The 24707-nt window shown below is 36.9% G+C and overlaps 1 protein-coding gene across 3 annotated transcripts in view; it reads left to right on the forward strand.

The window, feature by feature from the left end:
- The window catches only part of FBXW7 (F-box and WD repeat domain containing 7), a 135125-nt gene that overhangs the window by 94268 nt on the left and 16150 nt on the right, over positions 1–24707 (forward strand). For 2 of the 3 annotated variants that reach the window (XM_063309777.1, XM_063309779.1), the window contains 5 exons: positions 3081–3163; positions 9580–9721; positions 13361–13495; positions 21699–21822; positions 24042–24178. In XM_063309777.1, coding sequence (XP_063165847.1) covers positions 3081–3163; positions 9580–9721; positions 13361–13495; positions 21699–21822; positions 24042–24178 — 621 coding nt within the window. Of the gene's footprint in view, positions 1–130; positions 455–3080; positions 3164–9579; positions 9722–13360; positions 13496–21698; positions 21823–24041; positions 24179–24707 lie in introns of those variants that run through there. The other variant, XM_063309778.1, reaches the window with a different exon arrangement.

The following is a 24707-nucleotide window of genomic DNA, read 5'->3' on the forward strand; positions in this document are numbered from 1 at the left end:
TGATGTGCAGCCTGCATTGCTGAAACTTGGACTGCACCATTCTCAGCGTGAGGGAAGATGTAATCCGACCTCTGCGCCGCTGAGGGAGGAATCCGTTCTGTCAAGCCTTTGACTGGGCAAGGTCTCCTCCAATAATCTTCCCTCCCGATCTCATTATTCTGTCAAGTTCTTCTTCGACAAGCCCTACGTATGTATGTGTGCCGGGAGAAGCTGTTTGATCGCGAGCTTCCTTCTCGTTCGCAGTGGAGTTTGGCTGCTGGTTCTATTGCCCAATCTTCCTTTTCTGACGTGCCCGAGCATGTCCACATTAGAATCTGTGACCTATCTACCTGAAAAAGGTTTATATTGTCAAAGACTACCAAGCAGCCGGATACTTGGGGGCACCGAATCTCTGAAGGGAAAAAATACCGACAACATGGGCTTCTACGGCACTTTAAAGATGATTTTTTACAAAGTAAGTAACTGGCGTGCTTTTAAAAAAGGTAATATTATTCTGTATGTTAAGGAAAAGAGAAAGGAAGGAAAAATCCGTATCATTGTAGATGGCTGCAGTATCTCCGTAGTTGCCCCCCTCCTTTTAGTGTGTGGCTGGATGCTTAAAATTCTGTGTGCTGGATAAAAGCAAATAATGAAAAGGCTCAGTGAGATGCGAAATGCTTTTATTTTAAAATCTGCATGAGAAACCAGAGAAAGATCAGACTATTTACCTTCACATTCTGCTCAACACTTTAAGCTTCTCTCTCCCCCCCACCCCCCAATTCTCTTCTGTATATTCTCTTCAAGAGTATTTTATTTTCATTTTGTTAATCCAGCTGCCCTTGGAAGCAAATAGTTCTTATGCTTTTATGTAAAAAGGTATTTTAAAGATGTGCCTGGTGCATTCCCAGTAGCAGTGCAGAAAACAGGCTGCAGGATCTGTTCTTTCAAATAATAATGCTAATACTAAGTAATACTTCGCTGTAAGATTCAGATGTTTCCATGAGAATTTATGAATCATGTTTTAAATTGTGTAGTAACTCTGCATTTGATTATTCTGAAGGGAATAAACTTCTGTATAGTATGATATATGAGAATTTATTAAGGTCTTTTTTTAATACAGTGTGCATTGCAGAGCTACTGCATACTTCACAATCTAGACTGACTAGGGATAGAAAAAGTTTAATACAAATATTGAGAAAATAAGAGTTTGATAAAATCCTTTGGCAACTATAGAAACTGTTTAGAATATATCCTGTACTTCTGAGACAGTGAACTTGGGTTTTAAGTGGGAGTTGATGCTGTAGCTCTGACTCCCAAAATTTGCCTGAAGAAAAATATTTTTCTTCGGTGAATGCCTTTTTTATATCATGCAGTCCCATAGGGAAAATCAAATTAAAGATTTAAAACATTTTTTTTTCCTGAAGAAACAAGTTGATGTTATTATGGGGTTGGTCTATAGTAATATAAGTAATATAAGAAGTCCTTTTCTAGTGGTTTTCTTATTCTCCACATGGATAAAAACATGGTTTCTGTTATTCTGTGTCTTGTTTTAAAAAAGAAGCATGCTTGCAAAGAAGGTTATTTTCTCATTTGGGTTTTTAGTTCTGTACTGTAACATGCTGTGTTCTACCCCATATGAGCTAGAGCATACAGATAGGTTAATCATAAGAACAGCTTCATTATTGAGAAAGTGAAATGAATAAGCCTAGCAATTTACATAGAACATCGTTCAAAATCAGATGTAACACATTGGGTTAACGTATATAAGTGCATTTTAAAATCTTGGAAAATGTTAGTGTATCTTTGATATCGGTACCAAAGTATCAGTATCAGCTCAATAATTAGTACATATCCATTTAATAAGAAAAAATGAACATAATTTACTTTGAAGAACAGATACTACTTTTTAAAAAAGGATATGATAATTAGTATTGGTATGTTAGCGATTATTTAAAACATTTACTGTATTATGAAAAATCTACAATAATAAAACCCATCAAATTCAATATTTATATTTCTGCCCAAGCATATATGCCGTGTCACTTAGCCAGTGTAGCAGGTTTTGGCTGCATCGGTCAAATCTAAAAAGTTTGTGGCATTATAAATATACTTGTTATAAATCTGTACTAAACAATTTCATACAGTAATGAAACTGTATTTTATAAAATTCTTGTATACAGTTTTAATTTCAGTTTCTTGCCTAGCAGTTTTTAAAAATCACTGAGTGTACTAATATTTAACAACTTATTTGTTTGACTCAATATATCCATTACGGGTATAATTTCTTTTTAGAACCTGTACTTTTAAAGCAAAATCTTTTTAAATCTCTGGTTGGCCATGGGAGCAAAGGCAAGCTTCATATATTCACACATACTCCCACACACACATTATTCTCATCAGAAAAAAGATAGTTTTATTAAATCTGTCAGGGGTTAGAAATACAAGGAACATCTCACAGAAAAGTAGTTTAATGTCCCTGATTCCTTTTCATAAAATGCTTCTCAAATAATTATGCAAGAACATTTTTATTCATTCATTCAATTGCAGGCCAACCAACTCAACAACAACTCTGGGCAACTTACAGTTAAAAAGAAATACAAAAGAACAAGTATGAAAGAACATAGCTGACCAGAAAATAAAAACAAAACCATAGGGCTTCCAAAACCATCCTATTCTGAGGCCCAGGAGAACAACAAGAATTTTTAATCCTTTTCAGAAAGTCATTAAAGTGGGGGCGATATGGATCCCATTTTAATCCCATTCTCCTTTACATTTTTAGCATTTTTTTCATTCTAAGCAACTTAAAAAGCCAATACTTGTAAACCTACGTAATCAGATTATAGAAGACAAATTATAATGAAAAAGTGTGTAGAAATAAATACAGATATTCTGGAAGCTCAGTGACTATGGCATACAAGATTGCACTGAAGGTTGTTGGGCTATTGGAATAATTTCTCTTTTACTATTTTAACAATAAAGCAAAGTGCTCTTTCAAACTGATATAAATGAAATAGGGAGATAGAAGCAAAATATCATCCTGTTCATTATAGTCCTAACTTAAGGTGGTAAGCTAACATCTTTTTCCTTGTCCCATTTTACAGATGAAGAGAAAGTTGGAGCACGGCTCCGAGGTCCGTTCTTTCTCACTGGGAAAGAAACCCTGTAAAGTCTCAGAATATACAAGGTAATTCAGTGTATTAACTTGTCATCTCTTTCAGATACTTTATTATATACTGTGTTGTTGTTGTTTATTCGTTTAGTCGCTTCCGACTCTTTGTGACTTCATGGACCAGCCCACACCAGAACTTCCTGTTGGTCGTCAACACCCCCAGCTCCCCCAGGGACGAGTCCGTCACCTCTAGAATATCATCCATCCATCCACTCTCCCAAGCATCAGCATCTTCTCCAGGGTGTCCTGTCTTCTCTTTATGTGGCCAAAGTATTTCAGTTTTGCCTTTAATATCATTCCCTCCAGTGAGCGGTCTGGCTTTATTTCCTGGAGTATGGACTGGTTTGATCTTCTTGCAGTCCAAGGCACTCTCAGAATTTTCCTCCAACACCACAGTTCCAAAGCATCTATCTTTCTTCTCTCAGCCTTCCTTATGCTCCAGCTCTTGCAGCCATATGTTACTACGGGGAACACCATTTCTTTAACTATGCGGACCTTTGTTGTCAGTGTGATATCTCTGCTCTTAACTATTTTATTGAGATTTGTCATTGCTCTTCTCCCAAGGATTAAGCGTCTTCTGATTTCCTGACTGCAGTCAGCAACTGCAGTAATCTTCGCACCTAGAAATACAAAGTCTTTCACTGCTTCTACATTTTCTCTCTCTATTTGTCAGTTATCAAGCAAGCTGGTTGCCCTAATCTTGGTTTTTTTGAGGTTTAGCTGCAAGCCAGCTTTTGCACTTTCTTCTTTCACCTTCATCATAAGGCTCCTCAGTTCCTCTTTGCTTTCAGCCATCAAAGTGGTATCATCTGCATACCTGAGATTGTTAATGTTTCTTCCAGTGATTTTAACCCCAGCCTTGGATTCCTCAAGCCCAGCATGTCGCATGATGTGTTCTGCGTACAAGTTGAATAGGTAGGGTGAGAGTATACAGCCCTGCCGTACTCCTTTCCCAATCTTAAACCAGTCCGTTGTTCCATGGTCTGTTCTTACTGTTGCTACTTGGTCGTTGTACAGATTCTTCAGGAGGCATACAAGATGACTTGGTATCCCCATACCACTAAGAACTTGCCACAATTTGTTATGGTCCACACAGTGGACACAGGCTTTAGAATAGTCAATAAAACAGAAATAGATGTTTTTCTGAAACTCCCTGGCTTTTTCCATTATCCAGCGGATATTGGCAATTTGGTCCCTAGTTCCTCTGCTTTTCTAAACCCAGCTTGTACATCTGGCAATTCTCGCTCCATGAATTGCTGAAGTCTACCTTGCAGGATCTTGAGCATTACCTTACTGGCATGTGAAATGAGTGCCACTGTTCGATAGTTTGAACATTCTTTAGTGTTTCCCTTTTTTGGTATGGGGATATAAGTTGATTTTTTCCAATCTGATGGCCATTCTTGTGTTTTCCAAATTTGCTGGCATATAGCATGCATTATCTTGACAGCATCATCTTGCAAGATTTGGAACAGTTCAGCTGGATTGCCGTTGTCTCCTGCTGCCTTGTTATTAGCAATGCTTCTTAAGGCCCATTCAACCTCACTCTTCAGGATGTCTGGCTCTAGCTCCCTGACCACACCATCAAAGCTATCCCCGATATTGTTATCCTTCCTATACAGGTCTTCTGTATATTCTTGCCACCTTTTCTTGATCTCTTCTTCTTCTGTTAGGTCCTTGCCATCTTTGTTTTTGATCATACCCATTTTTGCCTGGAATTTACCTCCGATGTTTCTAATTTTCTGGAAGAGGTCTCTTGTCCTTCCTATTCTATTGTCTTCTCTCACTTCCGCGCATTGCTTGTTTAAAAACGATTCCTTATCTCTTCTGGCTAACCTCTGGAATTTTGCATTTAATTGGGCATATCTCCCTCTATCACTGTTGCCTTTTGCTCTCCTTCTTTCTTGGGCTACTTCTAGTGTCTCAGCAGACAGCCATTTTGCCTTCTTGGTTTTCTCTTTCTTTGGGATGTATTTTGTTGCCGCCTCCTGAACAATGTTGCAGACTTCTGTCCATAATTCTTCCGGGACCCTATCTACTAAGTTCAGTACCTTAAATCTATTCTTCACCTCCACTGCATATTCCTTAAGAATATTAGTGAGCTCCTATCTAGCTGATCTGTGGGTCTTCCCTAATCTCTTTAGTCTGATCCTAAATTGTGCAAGAAGAAGTTCGTGATCGGAACTACAGTCAGCTCCAGGTCTTGTTTTTACTGACTGTATAGATGTCCGCCACCTTTGGCTGCAAAGGATGTAGTCAATCTGATTTCGGTGTTGTCCATCTGGTGAAGTCCATGTATAAAGCCGTCTCTTAGGTTGTTGGAAGAGAGTGTTTGTTATGCAGAGTTAGTTGTCTTGGCAAAATTCTATCAGCTTATGTCCTGCTTCGTTTTGTTCTCCCAGGCCATGCTTACCTGTAATTCCAGGTGTCATTTGACTGCCCACTTTAGCATTCCAGTCTCCCGTGATGAAAATAACATCTCTTTTAGGCATGTTGTCCAGTAGGTGCTGCAGATCCTCATAGAACTGCTCTACTTCAGCTTCTTCAGCATCTGTGGTTGGGGCGTATATTTGGACTACTGTGATGTTAGATGGCTTGCCCTGAATTCGAATTGAGATCATTCTGTTGTTTTTTGGATTGCATCCAAGCACTGTTTTAGCCACTTTACTATTAATTATGAAGGCTACTCCATTTCTTCTGTGGTCCTCTTGTCCACAGTAGTAGATCAGGTGGTCATCTGATGTGAAGTGGCCCATTCCAGTCCATTTCAGTTCACTGACGCCCAAAATGTCTATCTTTAACCTTGACATCTCACCAATAACCACATCCAATTTGCCCTGGCTCATAGATCTTACATTCCAGGTTCCAATGGTGTGTTGATCCTTAGAACATCAGATTTGCGGTTCACCTCCAGCACCGTCGGCCGCTAGCCGTCCTTTCGTCTTTGAGCTAGCTGCGTCATCACGTCTGGGGCTAGTTGAACTCATCCTCTGTTCCTCCCCAGTAGCATTTTGACCATCTTCCGACCTGGAGGTCTCATCTTCCGATGGTATACCGACATATCTCTGGTTGTACTGATCCATTTAGTTTTCATGGCAAGAATACTGGGGTGGGTTGCCATTACCTTCCCCAGGGATCGCATTTAGTCTGACCTCTCATGACCTTCCCGTCTTGGGTGTCCCTTCACGGTTTAGCTCATGGCATCATTGAGGTACTCAAGCTCCAGCACACGACAAGGTAACGATCCTTTGCTGAAGATTATATACTGTACAGACACCTATTTCATATTTATACCAAAACCAAAATTCATTTCTCTCAGCAAAAGACATTTAAATTTGACATTTAAGTGTTAAGTGCAGAAATATTTTAATTCTGAATTGGGTTCTTATAAGGCTTTAATAGCACTGTTCCCCTGCAAAGAAAACTTGCAGGACAGGATATTTATCAGTTTACTGTAGTGTTTGGAGTATAGCATTGACAATATATCCAATGTTAATCATAACATTCTTGCATGCAACAGCATGATACTTCCTGACTCACTGAATGATAACCTAACACAGTATGGAGTTCCATTTATAAATTAAAGCAACATACATTCATCATGAGCCAGGCCTGTCAGTTTATCAACCCTTTAATTTCTTTTGGCCTGGAATTTCAGTATTGATGCATTCAGTTCAGCTTTACTACTTACTGGTTGCCATAACAACTAAATACAGTTCTGCTGCATTTTGTCATGTACAAATCTGCATCACTGTTAAACTTACTTGGTTTAACAGGCTATTTATCTACTATTTAGAAATAAATTCCTCTCCAAACTCTGTATGAATTGAAATATATTCATTTATGTAAGTTATTCACAATTATGTGTTCAACACTGTTAACTCTAAGAAATGAAAAAGAATTATATTGATAATTTATTAATTGTTGAAGAAGAAGTTAAGAAATGAGAACTTCTAAATTAAATTCTGGGGGAAAATAATATAGATACTGCTATAAAACAATGCATTTTTTGAAGACAGTGTTACTCTAAGCTCCTTGATACTTTCTTGGATTTGAATTACAGACAGAATATTTGGAATTGATTTGCGGACCCCGTCTGTAAGAGAATTCCATATGGCGGGGTCCAGGAAGCGGGCCTTCTTTGCAGTGGCTCCCGCCCTCTGGAACATCCTTCCCCCAGAGATAAGACAGATTCCATCCCTGGTGGCTTTTCGAAAACAGCTAAAGATGAGGTTCTGCCATCTTGCCTGGGGGGAGGGAGGTAATCACTCTTGGAGATGGCTGGTGCCCTAAAATGGCCCTTTGGATGTACATGTACGGTTTTATATCTATCATCATCTGGATTTTATACTATATTTATGTTTTATATTATATTTTATTGGATGTTTAGGACATTTAATGTTTTTATTGTTTTGTAAACCGCTCAGAGTCCCTCCTTCAGGAGGAGATGGGCAGTGGCAAAATTTAATAAATAAATAATAATTTAGTAACCTATATCCATGAACTCAAAAATTCCTTCAGTATTAGTACTTTATTACGCTAAGTGAAAAGAAGAGCTATATCAAGTAATAAAAATGAGTTCTATATAATATTAATAGGAAATTTATCAAATATTTTACACAATGAAAAAGAAGTAATTTAATTTGCGCTCTAATGCCATCCTTAGGAGGAGTTAGATCCTAATTTTGCTTTCAATAGAAGAATGTTACGAAAAATGATAAAATAATGCTGTTAAACACAAAAAGCTATCTTATACATGGAATCAGTTAATTGGTCCATCTAGAGTGTTTTTGACTTATGTTCTCCCTAACTATATTCTCTGAAGCAGAGTTTTTCTGTCGCCCTACTTCCTCAAGCCCTTCTAACTCGAAATACTAGGAATTGAACATAGAAAACCATATCTCCATTTTACTTTTAAATACATTTTAGTATTCACACACCAATGTTTTTCAGATATGTAGCCCTATAGTAATTCGCAGTTTTAGAAGAACTGGGAAGGAAATAAGGCAGCTGCTAAATACTCAAATGTATGTTAGCAATAAATGCCCTGATTAGAAATACTATGAATTCAAGCCTAGAATTTCTAAACTAAAGTTATTGCTGTTCAGACATTTTCTTAACTAAACTATTTTTCATAATGTAATCTGTTCAAATGGAGGTCCATATGCAATATGCTTGTAATCAACAACATACCATAGAGGTTGAAATTATTTGAAAAATTGAATATTTTCCTATGTCTAATTTTTAATGCTTTTAATTTGGGAGGTGATTAAAATTTTATTTTTAGGTGTTTTAATAAACATTTGTATAAAAATAATTCCAAATATTATTTTTAAAAATGCAGCTGTTCAGAAATACTAATGTGGTTTCCTAGACACTCATTTTGTACTTCTGCTAGTGGACAATCCTGAACAATTTGGATGGCTGTAAAGGGTAGAAGGAAAAAGAGAAAGTTGAATATTAAAATCCAGTTACATAATGTTGAATGTTTTCAACTGAGGGCTGCAGGACCGCTTGCACATTAATTATTCACATGTAAAGGTGCAACAAAATGTTGGTGCATTCTCAGCAGAAATGCTTCTGCTCTGGGTATATGGATGGATGGATGGATGGATGGATGGATGGATATATATATATATTGCCAGCCCTTTATGTCTTTCCCAACATACTACAAGCTGTAAAATACTCAGCTGGGGTATTTTACTCCTTGCTCTCTTTACGACTTAATTTTCAGTGGACAGTCAGCATTCCATCATTATTGGGTGTACTAATTCTTCCTCATGTGTTTCAAAAGTTTTATTGGGGGGCTGCTTTGCTTTTGCTTTTTAGTGTGCATCTGTGGTGTTCTTTTGAAAAATCAAGTTTCCTATGAATATAGTGCTGCTCCCTCTTATTTCCCAGTGGTGGTGTTTTTGCTCTATTTCTGTTAACACTTTCCACATGAATTCACTTTGAAGTTTTATGGCTAAGATTCAGCGTAATACCCAACAAGTTCTATGTGGCCAGGTGACTATATATAAACACCAGGGATTGTGGGATTTAAAGTATTTTGACTAATTGATTGACCCTCAAAAATATAAGGTCAAAAATGCTAGTGCGTCACTATAAGCCCTTTGATCTATCTAAAGTATACCTCAGATTCGCCATTACAGCTTTTGTATAGCATCCCTCCCTTCAATTAATTAAGCTAAACTTGACTCCAGGTTTTTTATAGTGTTTAATTACAGCCTTTTCATAGGCTTGTAAAATATCAAAAGACTGACTTTGTAAAAGAAATAAGATTGGGTAAGATTGTGCTAATAATAATTAAATTATTTTCATTATTTAAATTTAAATTTGCTTACATAATTAGAATTGAGTTTGCTAATGGCAATGTTATATTTAATAGAAATAAATATTTCTGGAATCTGAATTGATCAATCTTTCTGCCACAGCACTACTGGGCTTGTGCCTTGCTCAGCAACACCTACTACTTTTGGAGATCTGAGAGCAGCCAATGGTCAAGGACAGCAACGCCGCCGCATTACATCTATCCAACCACCAACTGGGCTTCAAGAATGGCTGAAAATGTTTCAGGTAATAATAGCTTTCTTTAACTAGCTATTTGGAATAATTCAGAATATCTTGTGAACTGAGGGAAAATCTATTAGAATAAATGCAGACTATTTCACTACAAAGTTACAGCACTTTTACTTTTCTCTCTTTTCTCTTGAAATAATGAACACTAATACTCTATGTGTTCTATGTATCCTGCTCTTTCTAAATGGAAATACTAATACATATTATTTAACGTCTGGTCTTTCCTGGATGTATTAAATTAATTATATATGTTTAAAAGCACAGTACTAAGGATATAGCAAGGTGGATGGACTCCATTGCATTGGTGACAGGTGCACCATTGGAAAACCTGAAGGACCAGGTTAGAGACAGAAGAAAATTGTCATGGAAAAAATCTGTCTTATGTGGTTGCTAAAAGTCAACACTGACTTGATGGCACGTAATCAATCACAAAGGATAAGGTTTTATATTTCTTAATTATAAATGAAAATAGAAGATTATTTGTACTTTGAAATACTTCATACATTAAAAATAGAATTAAAAAACACTTCATATAGAAACCCTTGTGTGTAGAACAGGTTTAAAACAGATTAAATGCAGTAACATTCACCAGTAGAAATTAACATGTTGTAATTTCTAATATTTTTATTCTTTCTGTAGTGTAGTTGAATATAGTTACTGGCACTGAATATTAAAAAAGTCAATTCAGCATATAATATAACATATTAGCAGCTGTTTACACACAGTATGAGGCCTAAAAGGCAATAAAACTACAATTAACATCCTTGTTAGACAGTCTTGAACTGTTATCAAACTACTGAATAATAGTAACAAAATTAATATTTCTTGAATAAGCTTAATTATATAGTTCAAAATATTTTTAAAAATATATGCAGTCAAACAATGAACATATATTGTGTGTGTGTGCGTGTGTGTGTATTCAAGAGCAAAAATGCATATTGTTAAAACTGTGTGTGTTGTGATTCTCCTGATATGTTCGAAAATGTCCCATGTAGGATTTCAGCTTCCTGAAAATTTCATCCTAATGCAGCTTTCTTGGTATACATTTTTTTAAAATGTGAAGAACCAAAACCTAGTGTTCTACGTGAAAACAAAAAATTGGAATCTCAGAAATAACTTTGGCCCTAATTACTCAAGTGCAACCAATAATTGTGTTACTTATAGAATATACTTCATGTTTGGTATGAAGAAATATTTATTTGTTTGTTTGCGATATTTGTAGACCGCCTAGTCACAAGGCTCTGAGTGGTATAAAACAAAGCAAGAAATACAGAAAATAACAAATAAAACATAATAAACATATATGTGGTACATGTATCTCCAGGAGAAGCATATTCCAGAGCATAATTCCCCTTGGGTGCTTGAGTTGGGGGGACTCTCCAGCACTCTTGAGATATTCAGACATGACTTGCAGAATCAGTTTTGGCAAGGGTATATCTGATATATTCAATTGCTACTCTGTAGCAGACTTCTTAGGTGATAAGCAACAATTTGAATTGGGCCCAGAAGCCTATTGGTAATCTGTACAATGACTTGAAAATGGATGCTATTTTAAAGTGGTGGGATCAGCCCGCCAAACTGTGTGGCTTCTGCATTCTGGAACAATTGCATCTTCCATGTCATTTCCAAAAGCTGCCCCACATAGAGGGTGTTGCATTGATCCAATTATACTATCAGCAGTAGTTAAATAAATGTGGATTATGTAGTACAACAACCACCCTAAACACACAAATCTACAACAGAATGTTGAAGCTGAAGAAATTTTACATTTTGGAATGGCTAAGTTGAAGCCCATTTGAAATGTTGTTCAATCACCTAGATAGTTCAAAAATATCAGTGAGTTGAAGCAGTTCTCTAAAGAAAAATACCGAAGTATCTCCAAGCCATGTAGGATTGTCTTACCAAGTATGGGAAACATTTGGTTGCAGTCATTTCCACTAAAGGCCATGCTATCAATTATTAAATCCAAAACTGCACATATTTTTGCAACAAAACAGTGAATGCTAGTTCAGTATGTTCAATAAAGACTTGACACAGTGAATTGTTTTGCGTATTGCTTGTTTAACAAAAATCTCTTTACTAATAGAATTTAGATGAACCTCTGATCACATTTTAGGCTCACAAACATATTCTTATCAGTATATCTTATAATTTAAGAAGCATGTTCCCACTTAATGAATTCCAAAGGCATCAGAAGTAAACTGGCAATCCCAATATCTCTTGAGGATACTGGAGTATAGAAGGATGAACTGGTTCAATGAGTAATATGTATCTTACATATAAGGTAAATGTAGAAATTTCAGTGATATCTTTCTTCCATGTTCTGGTATTTGACAATTAATTGCCAGCAGAATATTCATACAGTCAAAACAAGCATATAAAATACTTAACCATCTGGGATTTAAATATCACTCAAATATTTTCTGTCTCCTTATAAGAAAGACTTTGTCTGCAGTCAGTGTGCAGATTATGTACCCCTAAATCTCAAATGATACTTTTTAATTGTTGAAAGAAGGCATTCCTATAAAACCATAATACATTATAGCAATCTAAGCTTGTAAGTATAATTTGCAGACTCGTGTTTAAGGAAGTACAATTTAAAGATCGAATATGTGGTATTTTTCATTGCTAACTTCTGAAATAGATAATATTATATCAGCCATTTAAACCAGGTAAAGGTATAATTGTAGCTCTGTGTGAGACTATCTTTGAAGATGACTTAGAAGCTACAACAAATGGTACAGAATGAAATGAGCTGGTAGGTGAGACTCACTACTGCTGTTAATCTGCTATTTTTGCAGATATGCACATTACCAGAAGCTCAAATTTCATGCTGCCCATTAATAAGGATATAAAGAAAAATAGCCACAAAATGCCCTCATTCTTTTCTAATGTAAAATCTTGTTTTAAAATATTAATTTAAAAATATTAGAGCTAAGAATTAGAAAATTTATAGCAGGGCAGATGTATATGAAGCATAAGAACCAAATGGGTGTTAAATGAAGAAGAGGGGGGCTCTCAAAAAAGTCAAAACAGTAGTCAGTTCCTTTGTACATGTGTTGATGTCACACAAAAATACAAAGGGGCAAGGCTTTGATCATGTGGTTGTGATCACCATTGTGACTTCTTGACCTGTCTGCAGATAACCACTAAAAACTATAAATACAGAACTCAATGTCTTAATTTGATTTCTTTTTATTTAAAACTTAACCAAAAAAAAAAAATTGATGACTGCACACCTGTTTTTCATTTGCATTTTTCTAACCATACCTATTAGGTTTTAGTAATCTTCCCTAGGGTTCTGGAAAGCCTTGAAAACCTGGCTCTGGTCCTAGGCCTGGGGTTGATGTTTGTCATTGTTTAATAGCCCTTGTTTTGTTTTGTGGGGTTTTGTTAGCAGAGTATTTTAGTCTGGGCTGCCTGTTGATTTAATGTTTCTCACTATTTTTATGTTTTTTTAGCTTTGTACATCACTCAGAATCCACTGAAGTTGGGTGGCCAATAAATTTAAATAAATAAATATTTTTTTTCACTTCAAAAGTTTATTATATCAGTTTCCAAATATTATAAAACTTTTCTAATTATAAGATATCAAAACAATAGTATGAAAAGTAAATGTAATTTTGTATCTCTCAGAGCTGGAGTGGACCGGAGAAGTTACTTGCCTTAGATGAATTGATTGATAGTTGTGAACCTACCCAAGTGAAGCATATGATGCAAGTGATTGAACCCCAGTTTCAACGAGATTTCATTTCCTTGCTCCCCAAAGAGGTGAGAATTCTTATTTAATATTGGGCTCTGGGTACTCTTTGACAAATCCATCATTTGCCACCTTTAAGCATTTCCTAACTAATTATAGTCTTCAGTATTTTCAGCATAACATTGTTAATTGGTGTTAAAGTCTGGAAGGTGACAAACTGCCATAATTTAATAATGTAATTCTTAGCTTAAATAAATGCTTGTAGGACCAATGACTCTTTTTTTAAGTGACTAAGTTATGTCCCAGGCTGCTTTGGTACAGTCATTTTTATTTGTAGTTTTCTTGAAACTTTGCAACTAATTTAAAATAATTTAGATGAATATTTTCTATGTTGTTGGCATTTAGCTTCCTGAAGGATGGATATTATTTTCCCTGGGGAGCAGTTGTCATTTTGTATGACATAATCTCCTGTAGAGTTTGTTAGGATTTTCTTTTGAATTAAATGGACAGAGAATGTATTCAAATATATAAACCTTTATTACAAACTTAAACATAGGCAAGTCTGATTCATTCATTCAACTTTTATGGCCACCTATTCATACATAACTCTGGTTAGCTCACAGGGTAATACAGTATAACAGTTAAAACAAAATCCCTATAACTATACCAGAGGGGATAAAAACAGATAATTACAAAACATTCAGCCATACTAAAGGGTACTGCTGATGCCTTAGCTCAGTGCCTGTAGAAAGAGCCTGATCTTCAGCACTTTCTTGAAGGCAGGTAAGGTTGGGTCTGCACAGATCATGAGAGAAATGTTCCAGAGGGCATGTGCAATGACAGAAAGCACACTTCCTCATTCCCAGGAGGTGACATTGCATAATAGATGGGATCCAAAGCATACTAACATTATTGGATCTTACTAAATGGGCAGACACAATGGGATTCAACCATTCTTGCAAATATCCAGGTCCTATGCTATGTAAGACTTGATAGATGTTAATTAGCACCTTGAATTGCACCCACAAATGTACTGGTAGTGCAGCTTGTATAACTAGGGTTACAAGAGGGTACCATGCCACAACTGGCACCACCCCATTCTGTAGTAGTTGCAGCTTCTAAGTGGTCTTCAGGGATAGTTCCATGTAGAACACATTGCAGTAATTTTAATGGGAGGGGACTGAAGCATGAGTGACCATGAGTAGGGCCTCCTAATCCAGGAAGAGGTGCAGTTAGCACATCAAATGAATCTGTCTTCAAAAGGCCTTCTAAACCAAAGAGGCCACCTGTTCTTTGAGCAGGAAAGAAACCCAAATTGTGTGCTAGCTCTGGCTGGGGAAGTGCCACCCAATCCAGAACTAAAGTTGGTAAATCAAGAACTGGATGCTCCATACACTTGTAGTAATTCAGTCTTGCCAGGTTGAACTTCATCTAGTTAAAATATTTTTGCTTAAATACAAGACTGTGCTGTTATTTCTTTGAATCTGTTGCTTGAAAAGTAAATGTTTGGTTTAACTAAAAATGTTTCTCATAGAAATCTGCTGTCTGTGAAGAATTTTAATAAAAGTTGTCACAGAGAATACATATGCTTAGCATTAGTTAGAAAAGAAAGGCTAAGTGGACAACGAAGTTTTTATTTTTTTTTAGTTGACCATTTTTCCAAAGAATGCTTTCCATTACTTTTAGTTTCAATTGTTTTTTTGGCTATCAGTGAAAGTAGGGCTGAAAAAAATATCAGTATTCTATATAATTTTGAGTGTAAGATTATGCTGTCAAACTCCCCTCCCCTCCCCCACTCCCAGTCTCAATAGCTCTTGGCAGATTTTAATGAACTCATTTAAAAGTATATCATCCTGTTTTGAGGGATGTATTTTTAAAATGCGTTAGTTTTGAACAGTCAGAACCTTCAGCCTTTCAAGATAGATGTTGCTTTGGTTGCTTGTATTTTTAATCATTGCCATCACCTGTATCATATTTCAGGAAATATAATACACTAAACATATTTGTAGGGTGGTGTCTTGTTGAAATAGGCATGGGGAAAGGGAGGCACAGAGAGTACAGGTATTAAGGTGCTAAAAGATGATGACATTGGCCTAAAGGAAAGTAATTAAGATTGCTACATTCCACTCTGCTTCCCAAATTCACTAACTCTGGTCACTTCCCAGCAATCTCCTCTAGTACAGCTTAAGAAATGCCTGGTCAGTTAATATTCTGTATCAGACTTAAATACGGTTTGGAACACTATCCTACCTTGTATTATGAAGATCAGGTTGAACATAGAGGGGGATATTAATCATTCCCAAATATGTTTTCCATGGGCTTTGGCAGAATTGTAGTCTTGACATGGGAAGTGGAGAGGGTAAGTAGCCTGGGTTTAGAACAGTTATATCTTCTCAGTGGGAAAGCCTATTATAGCGGTTAACCAGTTCCATACCCAGTGTTGGGAGCCTGATAAAAGGCTTGGATTTGTTTAGTATAGCAACTACCCAATTACCTAACAGCTTCCCTATCTGAGCTGGTCACAAGAGCCGGGGCGGGGGGGTGCCTTTGAGTCAGGGTTGTTTTGTTTTGTTTTTTTGTTTTACTCCTGGTGACTTTTTTACACCCACCACTAACCCTAACCTGTCAGTATCCTGGAAATGTGGTGCCCAGTATTGTACGCAATACACTTATTCTACATCTAGTGTGTTGGCCAGATTTCCCAATTTTGTATCATCTGCAGATTTAACAAGCCACCCATTGACTAACTGACTGACTTATTTATTTATTTACTTACAGGAGTTATATGGCCACCTATCTTATATAATGATTCTAGGCAGTTCACAACAATCCATAAAAACAAAGATAAAAACCTTCCTCCCATGTGCAAGGCCAAACAGCCTATCCCCATCCTAGCCCAGTGCTTGGGGAAAGAGCCAAGTCTTCATGGCCCTCTGTAAGGCTAAAAGGGTAGGGATCCCTCAGATTTCAGGTGGGAGGTTATTCCGAAAGGCTGGGGTGGCCACCGAGAAGGCACGCCTCTGAGATCCCATTAGGTGGCAACATTTAAGAGAGGGGACCTGGAGCGCACACACCCTATCTAACCTAGTAGGACTTGCAAATACCTTCAGGGAGAAGTCTGGCAAATAACCTGGTCCTGTGCCATGTAAGGCTTTAAAAATGATAACCAGCACCTTGAATTTGCACCTGGAAAGGAACTGGAAGTCAGTGCAGCTTATGCAGCAGTGGTGTTAACTTGGGTGAACCATGGGGCACCCAAAACTGCACGCCCTGTGCATTCTAGACCAGTTATAGCTTCTGGATGGTCTTCAAGGGCAGCCCCATGTACAGCACATTGCAGTAACCAAAACAGGAAGTGACTAAGGCATGAGTGACTGTGAGCAAGTCCAAGTTATCTGAGTTAATCATTATCCAAGTCATTAACAAAAACATTGAATAATACTAGCCCCAAGACAGATTCCTTTTACAAACCACTCTCTATTGCTCTCCAACCGGACATAGAGACTTTAGTGTTTACTCTTTGAGTATGGTTACAGTTGTGGACCCACCTTACTGGAGTATCATCCAAACCACACTTTAACAGCTTATCAGTGAGAATGTCATGTGGAATCTTGTCAAAAGCTGTTTTATTTATTTGTTTATTTACTGTCCAAGACCAAGTAACAGAATTTAAAAATACAGCACACCATTAATAAATGCATAAGTAACAGTACATACATATACAGTCAGGACCAGAAATATTGGAACAAGGATAACTCTTTTGGCAATTGGCCTCTGTACACCACCACACTGAAGTTGAAAGGAAACACACCCAGATGTGAATGAAGTCAGGACTTTCAGCTGTAATTCAAGGGGTTTGACAAAAGTGGGGCGCTAACCATAGTTACCCTAGTAAGGAGAGCATCTATATGGGCTATGGAGAAGAGCCTTCTATGTGAGGTGTACAGAATCTTATAGAAGTCATTGGGGAATATCCAGTGGGAGAGAGTAATTGGTCTGTATGAGAGATGGGTAAGTTTGGCTCTGTCTGCCTGAATGTCTAAATCCCAAACCTTCTGCTTAAATTCTACAAGGGTTTTCTAGGCCTAAAGCAAGTAGGACATGTTCTGATAGTCCACACACTCTCAGATCTTGGCCTATATGTTTTCTTCAGAATGGATTGATGTATATCATATCCTTCTCGGCCTTTTGCCTCAGATCAAGGTATTGTCAAAAGCTTCACTGAAATTGAGGTAGATTATATTCCCAGTATTTCTCCTGTCCTCTAAAAAAACTTGCCTTGCCTTGTCATCTTGAATCCAAGAGGTAATTTCTAATGACTCCTAATTAATTCTCTTCTGATTTTCTAAACCTGCCTGCAGTTGAGGAGAAGAAAGGATTATGATTAGTCCAGAAATAGTTTGGGATTGTTCTGAGTTACTCTCGTTCTCTTAAAGTAAAAGTGTTTAGTCTTGAACTTTACAATTTTATTTTAGATTTAGAACTACTAATTTCCTAGTCTTTACTTATAATTTGTTCTAATTTTCAGAGTGATTTTTTTTGTTCTGCATTTCTCTGATTTGAGTGCAGAATATATTAGGTTTTTTTATTTTATATTTTTTCACTTGTTTTCTGTTGTTTCTTTCCAATCATATTTTAATTTTTTTTTCTTTATATAATTACTTTGAATTAGGCTTTTAGCCTATTAAAAGACCCCAAGGGAATTAAGGAACTTTAGGACAATACACACATTTTACAGGAGCATAAGTGGCCAAATTAAGAGCAGAAGAAAATCTTTAAAACACAGTGCAGAACTATAAATAACTTCAATTAAATCAAGCAGACCAATATATATAATGCTTCATTAAACAAATAAGGCCAATGTAATATTGTTAGAAAGTTGCACAATTCAGGATTGCCACATAAATTATCTTGTCATTTATTTTCAGCAAAAAAATTGGAATCACAGATTACATTGTGCAGTTATGGTGCAACCTGTCTTCCATTCTTACCAAATCCATTGTTAGGTTATCAACTCTGCTTATTATTTGTATGGAAGTTCCTCTTGTGGTCTCAGAAGTTAACAGTCTGTTCTATCATTTCATTAGTCTTTCCATAACCTGGTAATTTCAGATACATCAGTAATACTAGTAGAAAGGATTATATGTACTGTAGTTCAGGCTTGAACTGTGGAGTCCTTGGTGCTTTCTGATCTTAGTTGTTTGCTTGCAGATGTTTCATGGCCCAACTATGTAACATCATCAGTGCAAGTGAGCATGGGAATTGCTCCCTGTTACTACTCAGTAGCTTACCCTGAGTTTTGGTGGGCGTTTGGTTTTCTTCTTGGTAGTTCCTTGATTAAGGTATTGTTTTCTGCTTGTTTGCCTGGTGTTAATCCCTGCTTATCTGGGTGTTGGCTGCTGGAAGGGATGTGTTCTGGTCTTTTTGTTTCCTTCTTAGCTTTTTTATTGTCTCTCCTGAATGGTGTATAAATATGGTTTATTTCTATGTATCTACTGATGGCTGATTTGTCTGAATGCCAAGCTTCCAGGAATTCCCCGGAATTTAGCATTTTTGGATGCAGCTTGGTCTAGGATGCTTGAAACTATGGTTGAGTCTGTCATGTGTTATGAGATTAAGGACTTTTCATCGTGTCTTCTGATTGCTAGTTGGTGTTCATGGATGTGCTCTGGTAGTCTTCTTTCTGTCTGTCCTACATAGTGGCTCTTACAGGCCTTACACTGTATGTTGTAGATGACTCCTGTTTTTTCTTCTTGGGCTACTGGGTTTTCTGATTTACTTAAGATGTTTTGGAGGACTTTAGTTGGTTTGTGTGTTATGGTGATGCCATGTGATTGTAATTGTCTGTTGGTTGTTTCTGAGATGTTTTTGATGTATGGTAGTGTTATCCTTTTCATAACTTGTGTTGGTTGTGCTGTAGTGGGTTGAGCAAAGGTGTCGTCTACATACTGGATCCATACTTTTGGTTGTATGTGTGGGAATGCTATAGTTTCTAGATGCTGCATTATGTTCTCTGCTATGAGTCATGAGAGTGGTGAACCCTTGGATGTTCCTCTGATTTGTTGGTATATTTGTCTGTCAGACTGAAAGTAGGTAGTGAGGCAGATGTTGATGAGGTCCATGATTCTGGGTATTTTGATCTTAGTGTATTTGGCTAGATCAGTTGTGTTGTGTAGTACTGCTGCCATGGATTCTTTCGGTAGTTCTGGATCTATCATGTAAAGAGTGCTGTGACATCAAAGGAAACCATAATTTCATCTTCTTCTATTTTTAGGTCTTTGATCTTCTGGAGGCACTGTCGTGGGGAGTTCATAGGATATTCACTCCCCTCTGTGAGATATCCAAGCTTTTTTGTAAGTTCTTTGGCTATGTTGTGTGTTTGGGCTCCCTGGTAACAATACAATTGGATGAAGAGGTATGTTGGGCTTGTGTGTTTTGGGGCATCCATAGAAGTGTGACAGGATAGGTCCACTGCTTTTCATACGCCACTGTTCTTCTTTTGTGATTTGGCCTTTCTTGATTAGGTTGTTGAGGATTCTCTTGATCAGATTGTCCAGTTTCTGCATTGGGTTGGTGTTTACTGGGATGTAGGTTTCTTTGTCTTCCAGTAATTCTTTGGCTTTTTGTACTGTATTTATTGTATTCTGTGGTTCAGCCATTGTCTTCTGGGAAGATAGTGATGGTTTGGTCCTTCTTTAGGTTTTTGAGGCCTGCTGTCTCCTCTGCTTTCAGTTGGTTTTGCTTCTGTGTTCTTCTGGTCTGTGGTATGATTGTCTCCCTAACGTTTTCTTGGTTCTCTGTGGCAAGTCCTGTGGTTTTAAATGCTGCTTTAAGGCTGCAAAGAATTCTAACTGATTAGCATTGTCTGTGTTATAGTTGAGACCTTTCTGGAGGATATCGTGTTCTGCGGTGGATAGTGGGCGACTGACACTAACTCTTGATGGAGCATTTTGTGTGTTCTGGGGTCATGGTTTGTTCCAGTTGCTCTTTGAAGTTATCTATGGTGTATTGGTATTTGTTTAATCTGAGGTGAGCATCCATGATCATCAGCCATATCATTTTTCAGCAACTTTGTTGAGCTATTTTCCATTGAGCTGTGCAGTTTATTGGGCAGGACATGCTGTCATAGGCATTCATGAAGAAAAATAATTGTTCCTTGGTGGAGGTTTGCATACATGCAAATTTCTCCCATTTGCATGCTTTCTGAAGTGTTTGACACCCATATATATTTCCTATAGAAGAGAATATATGTAGCTCAGGGTTGAACAGTAGAGTTGATGCTCTCTAAGCTTGGCAGAAGACTAGCAGGCAGAAAACCAGCAGAGTGCATTCATAAACACAAACTAGCAGTCAGAAGACATGATAAAAACTCCTTAATCTCACAACACATGAACAGACTCAACCATAGTTTCAACTGCGAAACTGTGAGCATCTTTTGTGTGTGTGTGTGTGCCTTCAAGTCATTGTTGACTCCTGGCAACTACCTGGACAAATCCCTCCAGTTTTCTTGGCAAGATTTTTGGAAGTGGTTTGCCATTGCCTCCTTCCTTGGGCTGAGAGAGAGTGACTGGCCCAGGGTCACCTAGTTGGCTTTGTGCCTAAGGCGGGTCTCCCAGTTTATATCCTGGTGCCTTAACCTGTACTTCAAACTGGCTCATGAGCATCCTAGACCAAGCTAAATCCAAAAACACTAGGGAATTCCTGGAAGCTTGGCATTCAGACAAATCAGCCATCAGTAGACACACAGAAATAAACCATATTTATATACCATTCAGGAGAGACAATAAAAAAGCTAAGAACAAAAAACCAGAACACTTCCCCTCCAGCAGCCAACACCCAGATAAGCAGGGATTAACACCAGGCAAACAATCAAGCAAAAAACAATACCCTAATCAAGGAACTACCAAGGAGAAAACCAAACCCCTACCAAAACTGAGGACAAGCTACTGAGTAGTAACAGGGAGCAATTCCCATGCTCTCTTGCACTGATGATGTTACATAGTTGGGTCATGAAACATCTGCAAGCAAACAACCAAGATCAGAGAGCACCAAGGACTCCACATCAATAGTAGTAGTAGTAGAGTCTCTAAAATTCAAGACCATATTTTGGGATTTCTGAGAGTTGTTAACTCATCAAAGATGGAAGCCAGCAACATGTGGGCATTGTGCATGTTGTGCTTGTTATAATCACAATTTCTTTGATTATGTGAATATATAAGACCCAGTAAATTTCCTAATTCAGTGAGTTTATTCTACTTTTTTTCATTTTTGTAGCTGGCTCTGTATGTGCTTTCTTTCCTGGATCCCAAGGACTTGCTGCAGGCAGCACAAACATGTCGATACTGGAGAATTCTGGCAGAAGACAATCTTCTGTGGAGAGAGAAGTGCAGAGAAGAGGGTAATGTTAAAAAATTATATCTTCAGAGATTCACTGAAAAAAATGCTTTTGGTTATGGAAAGATGATAATTTTGAATATGTATGTTTCACCAGCAATATGAATCCATATACATGTTAACTTGCTACTTTAAAGCCAAGAGGCCAATAGATGTGACTTCTGATATTCAGGGCTGGAATACGAGAATTCACATAAGTGTTGCTGAGCCATTTGTTTAAGTTGTAGATTCAAAAAACAGAAAAACATGTGCCTCACAATTGCCTAAGTTCTTACTCTGCTGTCTGATTCTTCTTTTCCTGCATTCTTCTCACTGCCCAAACAAGCACACTTCCTGGAATCTCTTTCGTACAAGTAATCAAAACTTCTTGGCCTGGCAAGGAAATTCCTTTGGCATACTCAAGTTGTCACTGCACCATATCATGGAGAAGCTGAACACTTCAGGGCTGTTGGGAACAGAGCACCACTTTTTCTCTTAACTTGAGTAGTTGCAGCAGCCGCACATCATACAAAAAAGAAAGTCAGTGGCTATGATTGCCTAGCTGACAGACAGATAGGTTACTGGCATCCCAGTGTTCATAGCTCCCCATCTTTCACAGCTATTTCTTGAACTCTTTATGCAATTTTTGCAAAGCATCCCAAGCTGTCAGGAAAATCTCATAAGAGTCTGTAGGTTATGTTCGGTGCTGAGGCATCTAGTAAAAGCAAATTGTTTTGGCAATAGTTGGGGTGTTAAAGAGTAGAATACAAGTGGCAAAATGATTTAAACTGTGCCTGCATTGTGCATGATATACTTATTAGAGAAAAGGTTATCTGCAAGTATATAGAAGTTTGATATTTTCAATAACAATGTAACAATATAAGTAGTTCATTGCCACTTGTACAGTAACAGCTTTACAGTTAGAATGCCCTTTAACTGTATTAAAATGCATAAAAGGATTTGTTAGAAAACTATGAAAGACAATTATAATAAAAGAAGATACTGTATAGTTGGTAAAAATCCAAGTAAGTGGTGTTTTAAGGATAAAAAGTTCAGTAGTATAATATGAATGGTAAAATATATGTCAAATCCTGTATCAGTTCAGGCTAAATTAACTGTTTTCAAGTTAAGAAACAAAAGTGTTTAATAAAATAGAGTAAAAATAAAGGGCACTGAAACTGTCTGAATTGCAAGAAGAGCTTCTGTTTGTTAACCACATTTGTATAGTCAGCCAACTATTCCCTGAAGGAAAGCAAGAAGTGATTGATTTCAATTCCTTCCTAAAATCTAGTTAGGTGACAATTTCAAAGGTACTCTAGCAATTGAGAGAGCTAAATCAAGTTCCAGAAGTTACATTCTTGGTTCTCAGAAACTTCCAGATAAAAAATAAGTAAATAAAAATTAAAGCCAATTATGTTTGATCCAGAAATTATGTCCTGAAGCATAATGCCCTAGATTTACCAGTTTGGAACCTGACTGTTACAAGTCATGATGATGACACGTATGATGACATCATCACATAAAGTCCACAGTTATAACATGAATGCCCATGACTGTTACATTATAGACTGGCTGACAGCACATGTTTATCATAAAAATCTCATGATTTTTTCTCATGACACATATCTTACAGTATGTTCAGGATTGAGAATAAACAGTCCTTAATGTTGAATATTGACAACAACAATTTCAGGGTAGTAATGAGAGAGTAAAGACACAAAGGTAAAAACCTGATTTCTTTGATAAGAATGAATATAAAATGCACATTTTTGACAGAGATAATAAACTAAAACAATTTTAAACATTTTAAGGTATAGCACAGTATCTGGATAGGTGTTCTAGGGAATATTAAAATATGTGGTGTAAAATTCTAGGCTAAAATCTGGGTACGATCAATGCAAATGCATGCATTGCCAACAAGAAATGCATTACTGATTTCAAGGGAATTAACCACAGAAAGCTTGAAAATCAGGAACAGCAGTTCAGCTATTATATATAGAATAGTAGATATTTAAGAAAAATTAAATTTGAATAAGGTGTTTGAGATAACAGAGATGAATAAATAGGGAATCTAGTATGAGAGTTTGTGATAAATTGGAAGAAGGATAGAATAGTTTGATTTGCTTGACGAACTGGTAAGACATCACGAGAATGTAACACAATTGGTAATGGTTTGTCTTTTTGGAAAGGGAGGGTAATGGAACATGCAACTAACATCATTTTGGGTTTATTTAAAATATATAGGAATTGATGAACCTTTACATATCAAGAGGAGAAAAGTAATAAAGCCAGGCTTTATTCATAGCCCATGGAAAAGTGCTTACATCAGACAGCACAGAATTGATACTAACTGGCGGCGAGGAGAGCTTAAATCTCCTAAGGTAACCAACCATCTTTGAATAGGCTATTATATTATGAATACAGTAGAATCACATCTTAGTATTTATCTGTACTAACTGATTATTTTTTAATAATTAAGAATCTAACTTCGTTCAAATAACTTGCAAAAGTTCGACTTCTTTAATATTTTTCCATTACCTTATCTTATATGATATAGTACTGTACCTCAGAACAATTTCCTCACTTCCTGATATGCTGACAGTTATATATCCAAATTTTTTCAATGCATACATATGCTTTTGCATATTATATACAAAAAGTATAAATGGTTCCATTTGTTAAATTTCACAGTCAACAAAAAACGAATTTAAAGGTGGGCTTTGCTTATAGACCCTCAGTTTTCAATGATATTTATTGAGAAATTCAAGTTAGGAATTGCAGTAGGTAAAACTGCTCAGAAAATACCTGTTTTCTGAATAATGAGAAATTCTATATGCCTTACTGGTTTCTTCATTGCTTTTCTTCCTTCCAGAGCCCCCTAGCAGGTAAAATATCCTACACTGAGAGATA

This window comes from Candoia aspera, chromosome 8 (assembly GCF_035149785.1).
Source record: "Candoia aspera isolate rCanAsp1 chromosome 8, rCanAsp1.hap2, whole genome shotgun sequence".
In the NCBI taxonomy this organism is placed as follows: domain Eukaryota; kingdom Metazoa; phylum Chordata; class Lepidosauria; order Squamata; family Boidae; genus Candoia; species Candoia aspera.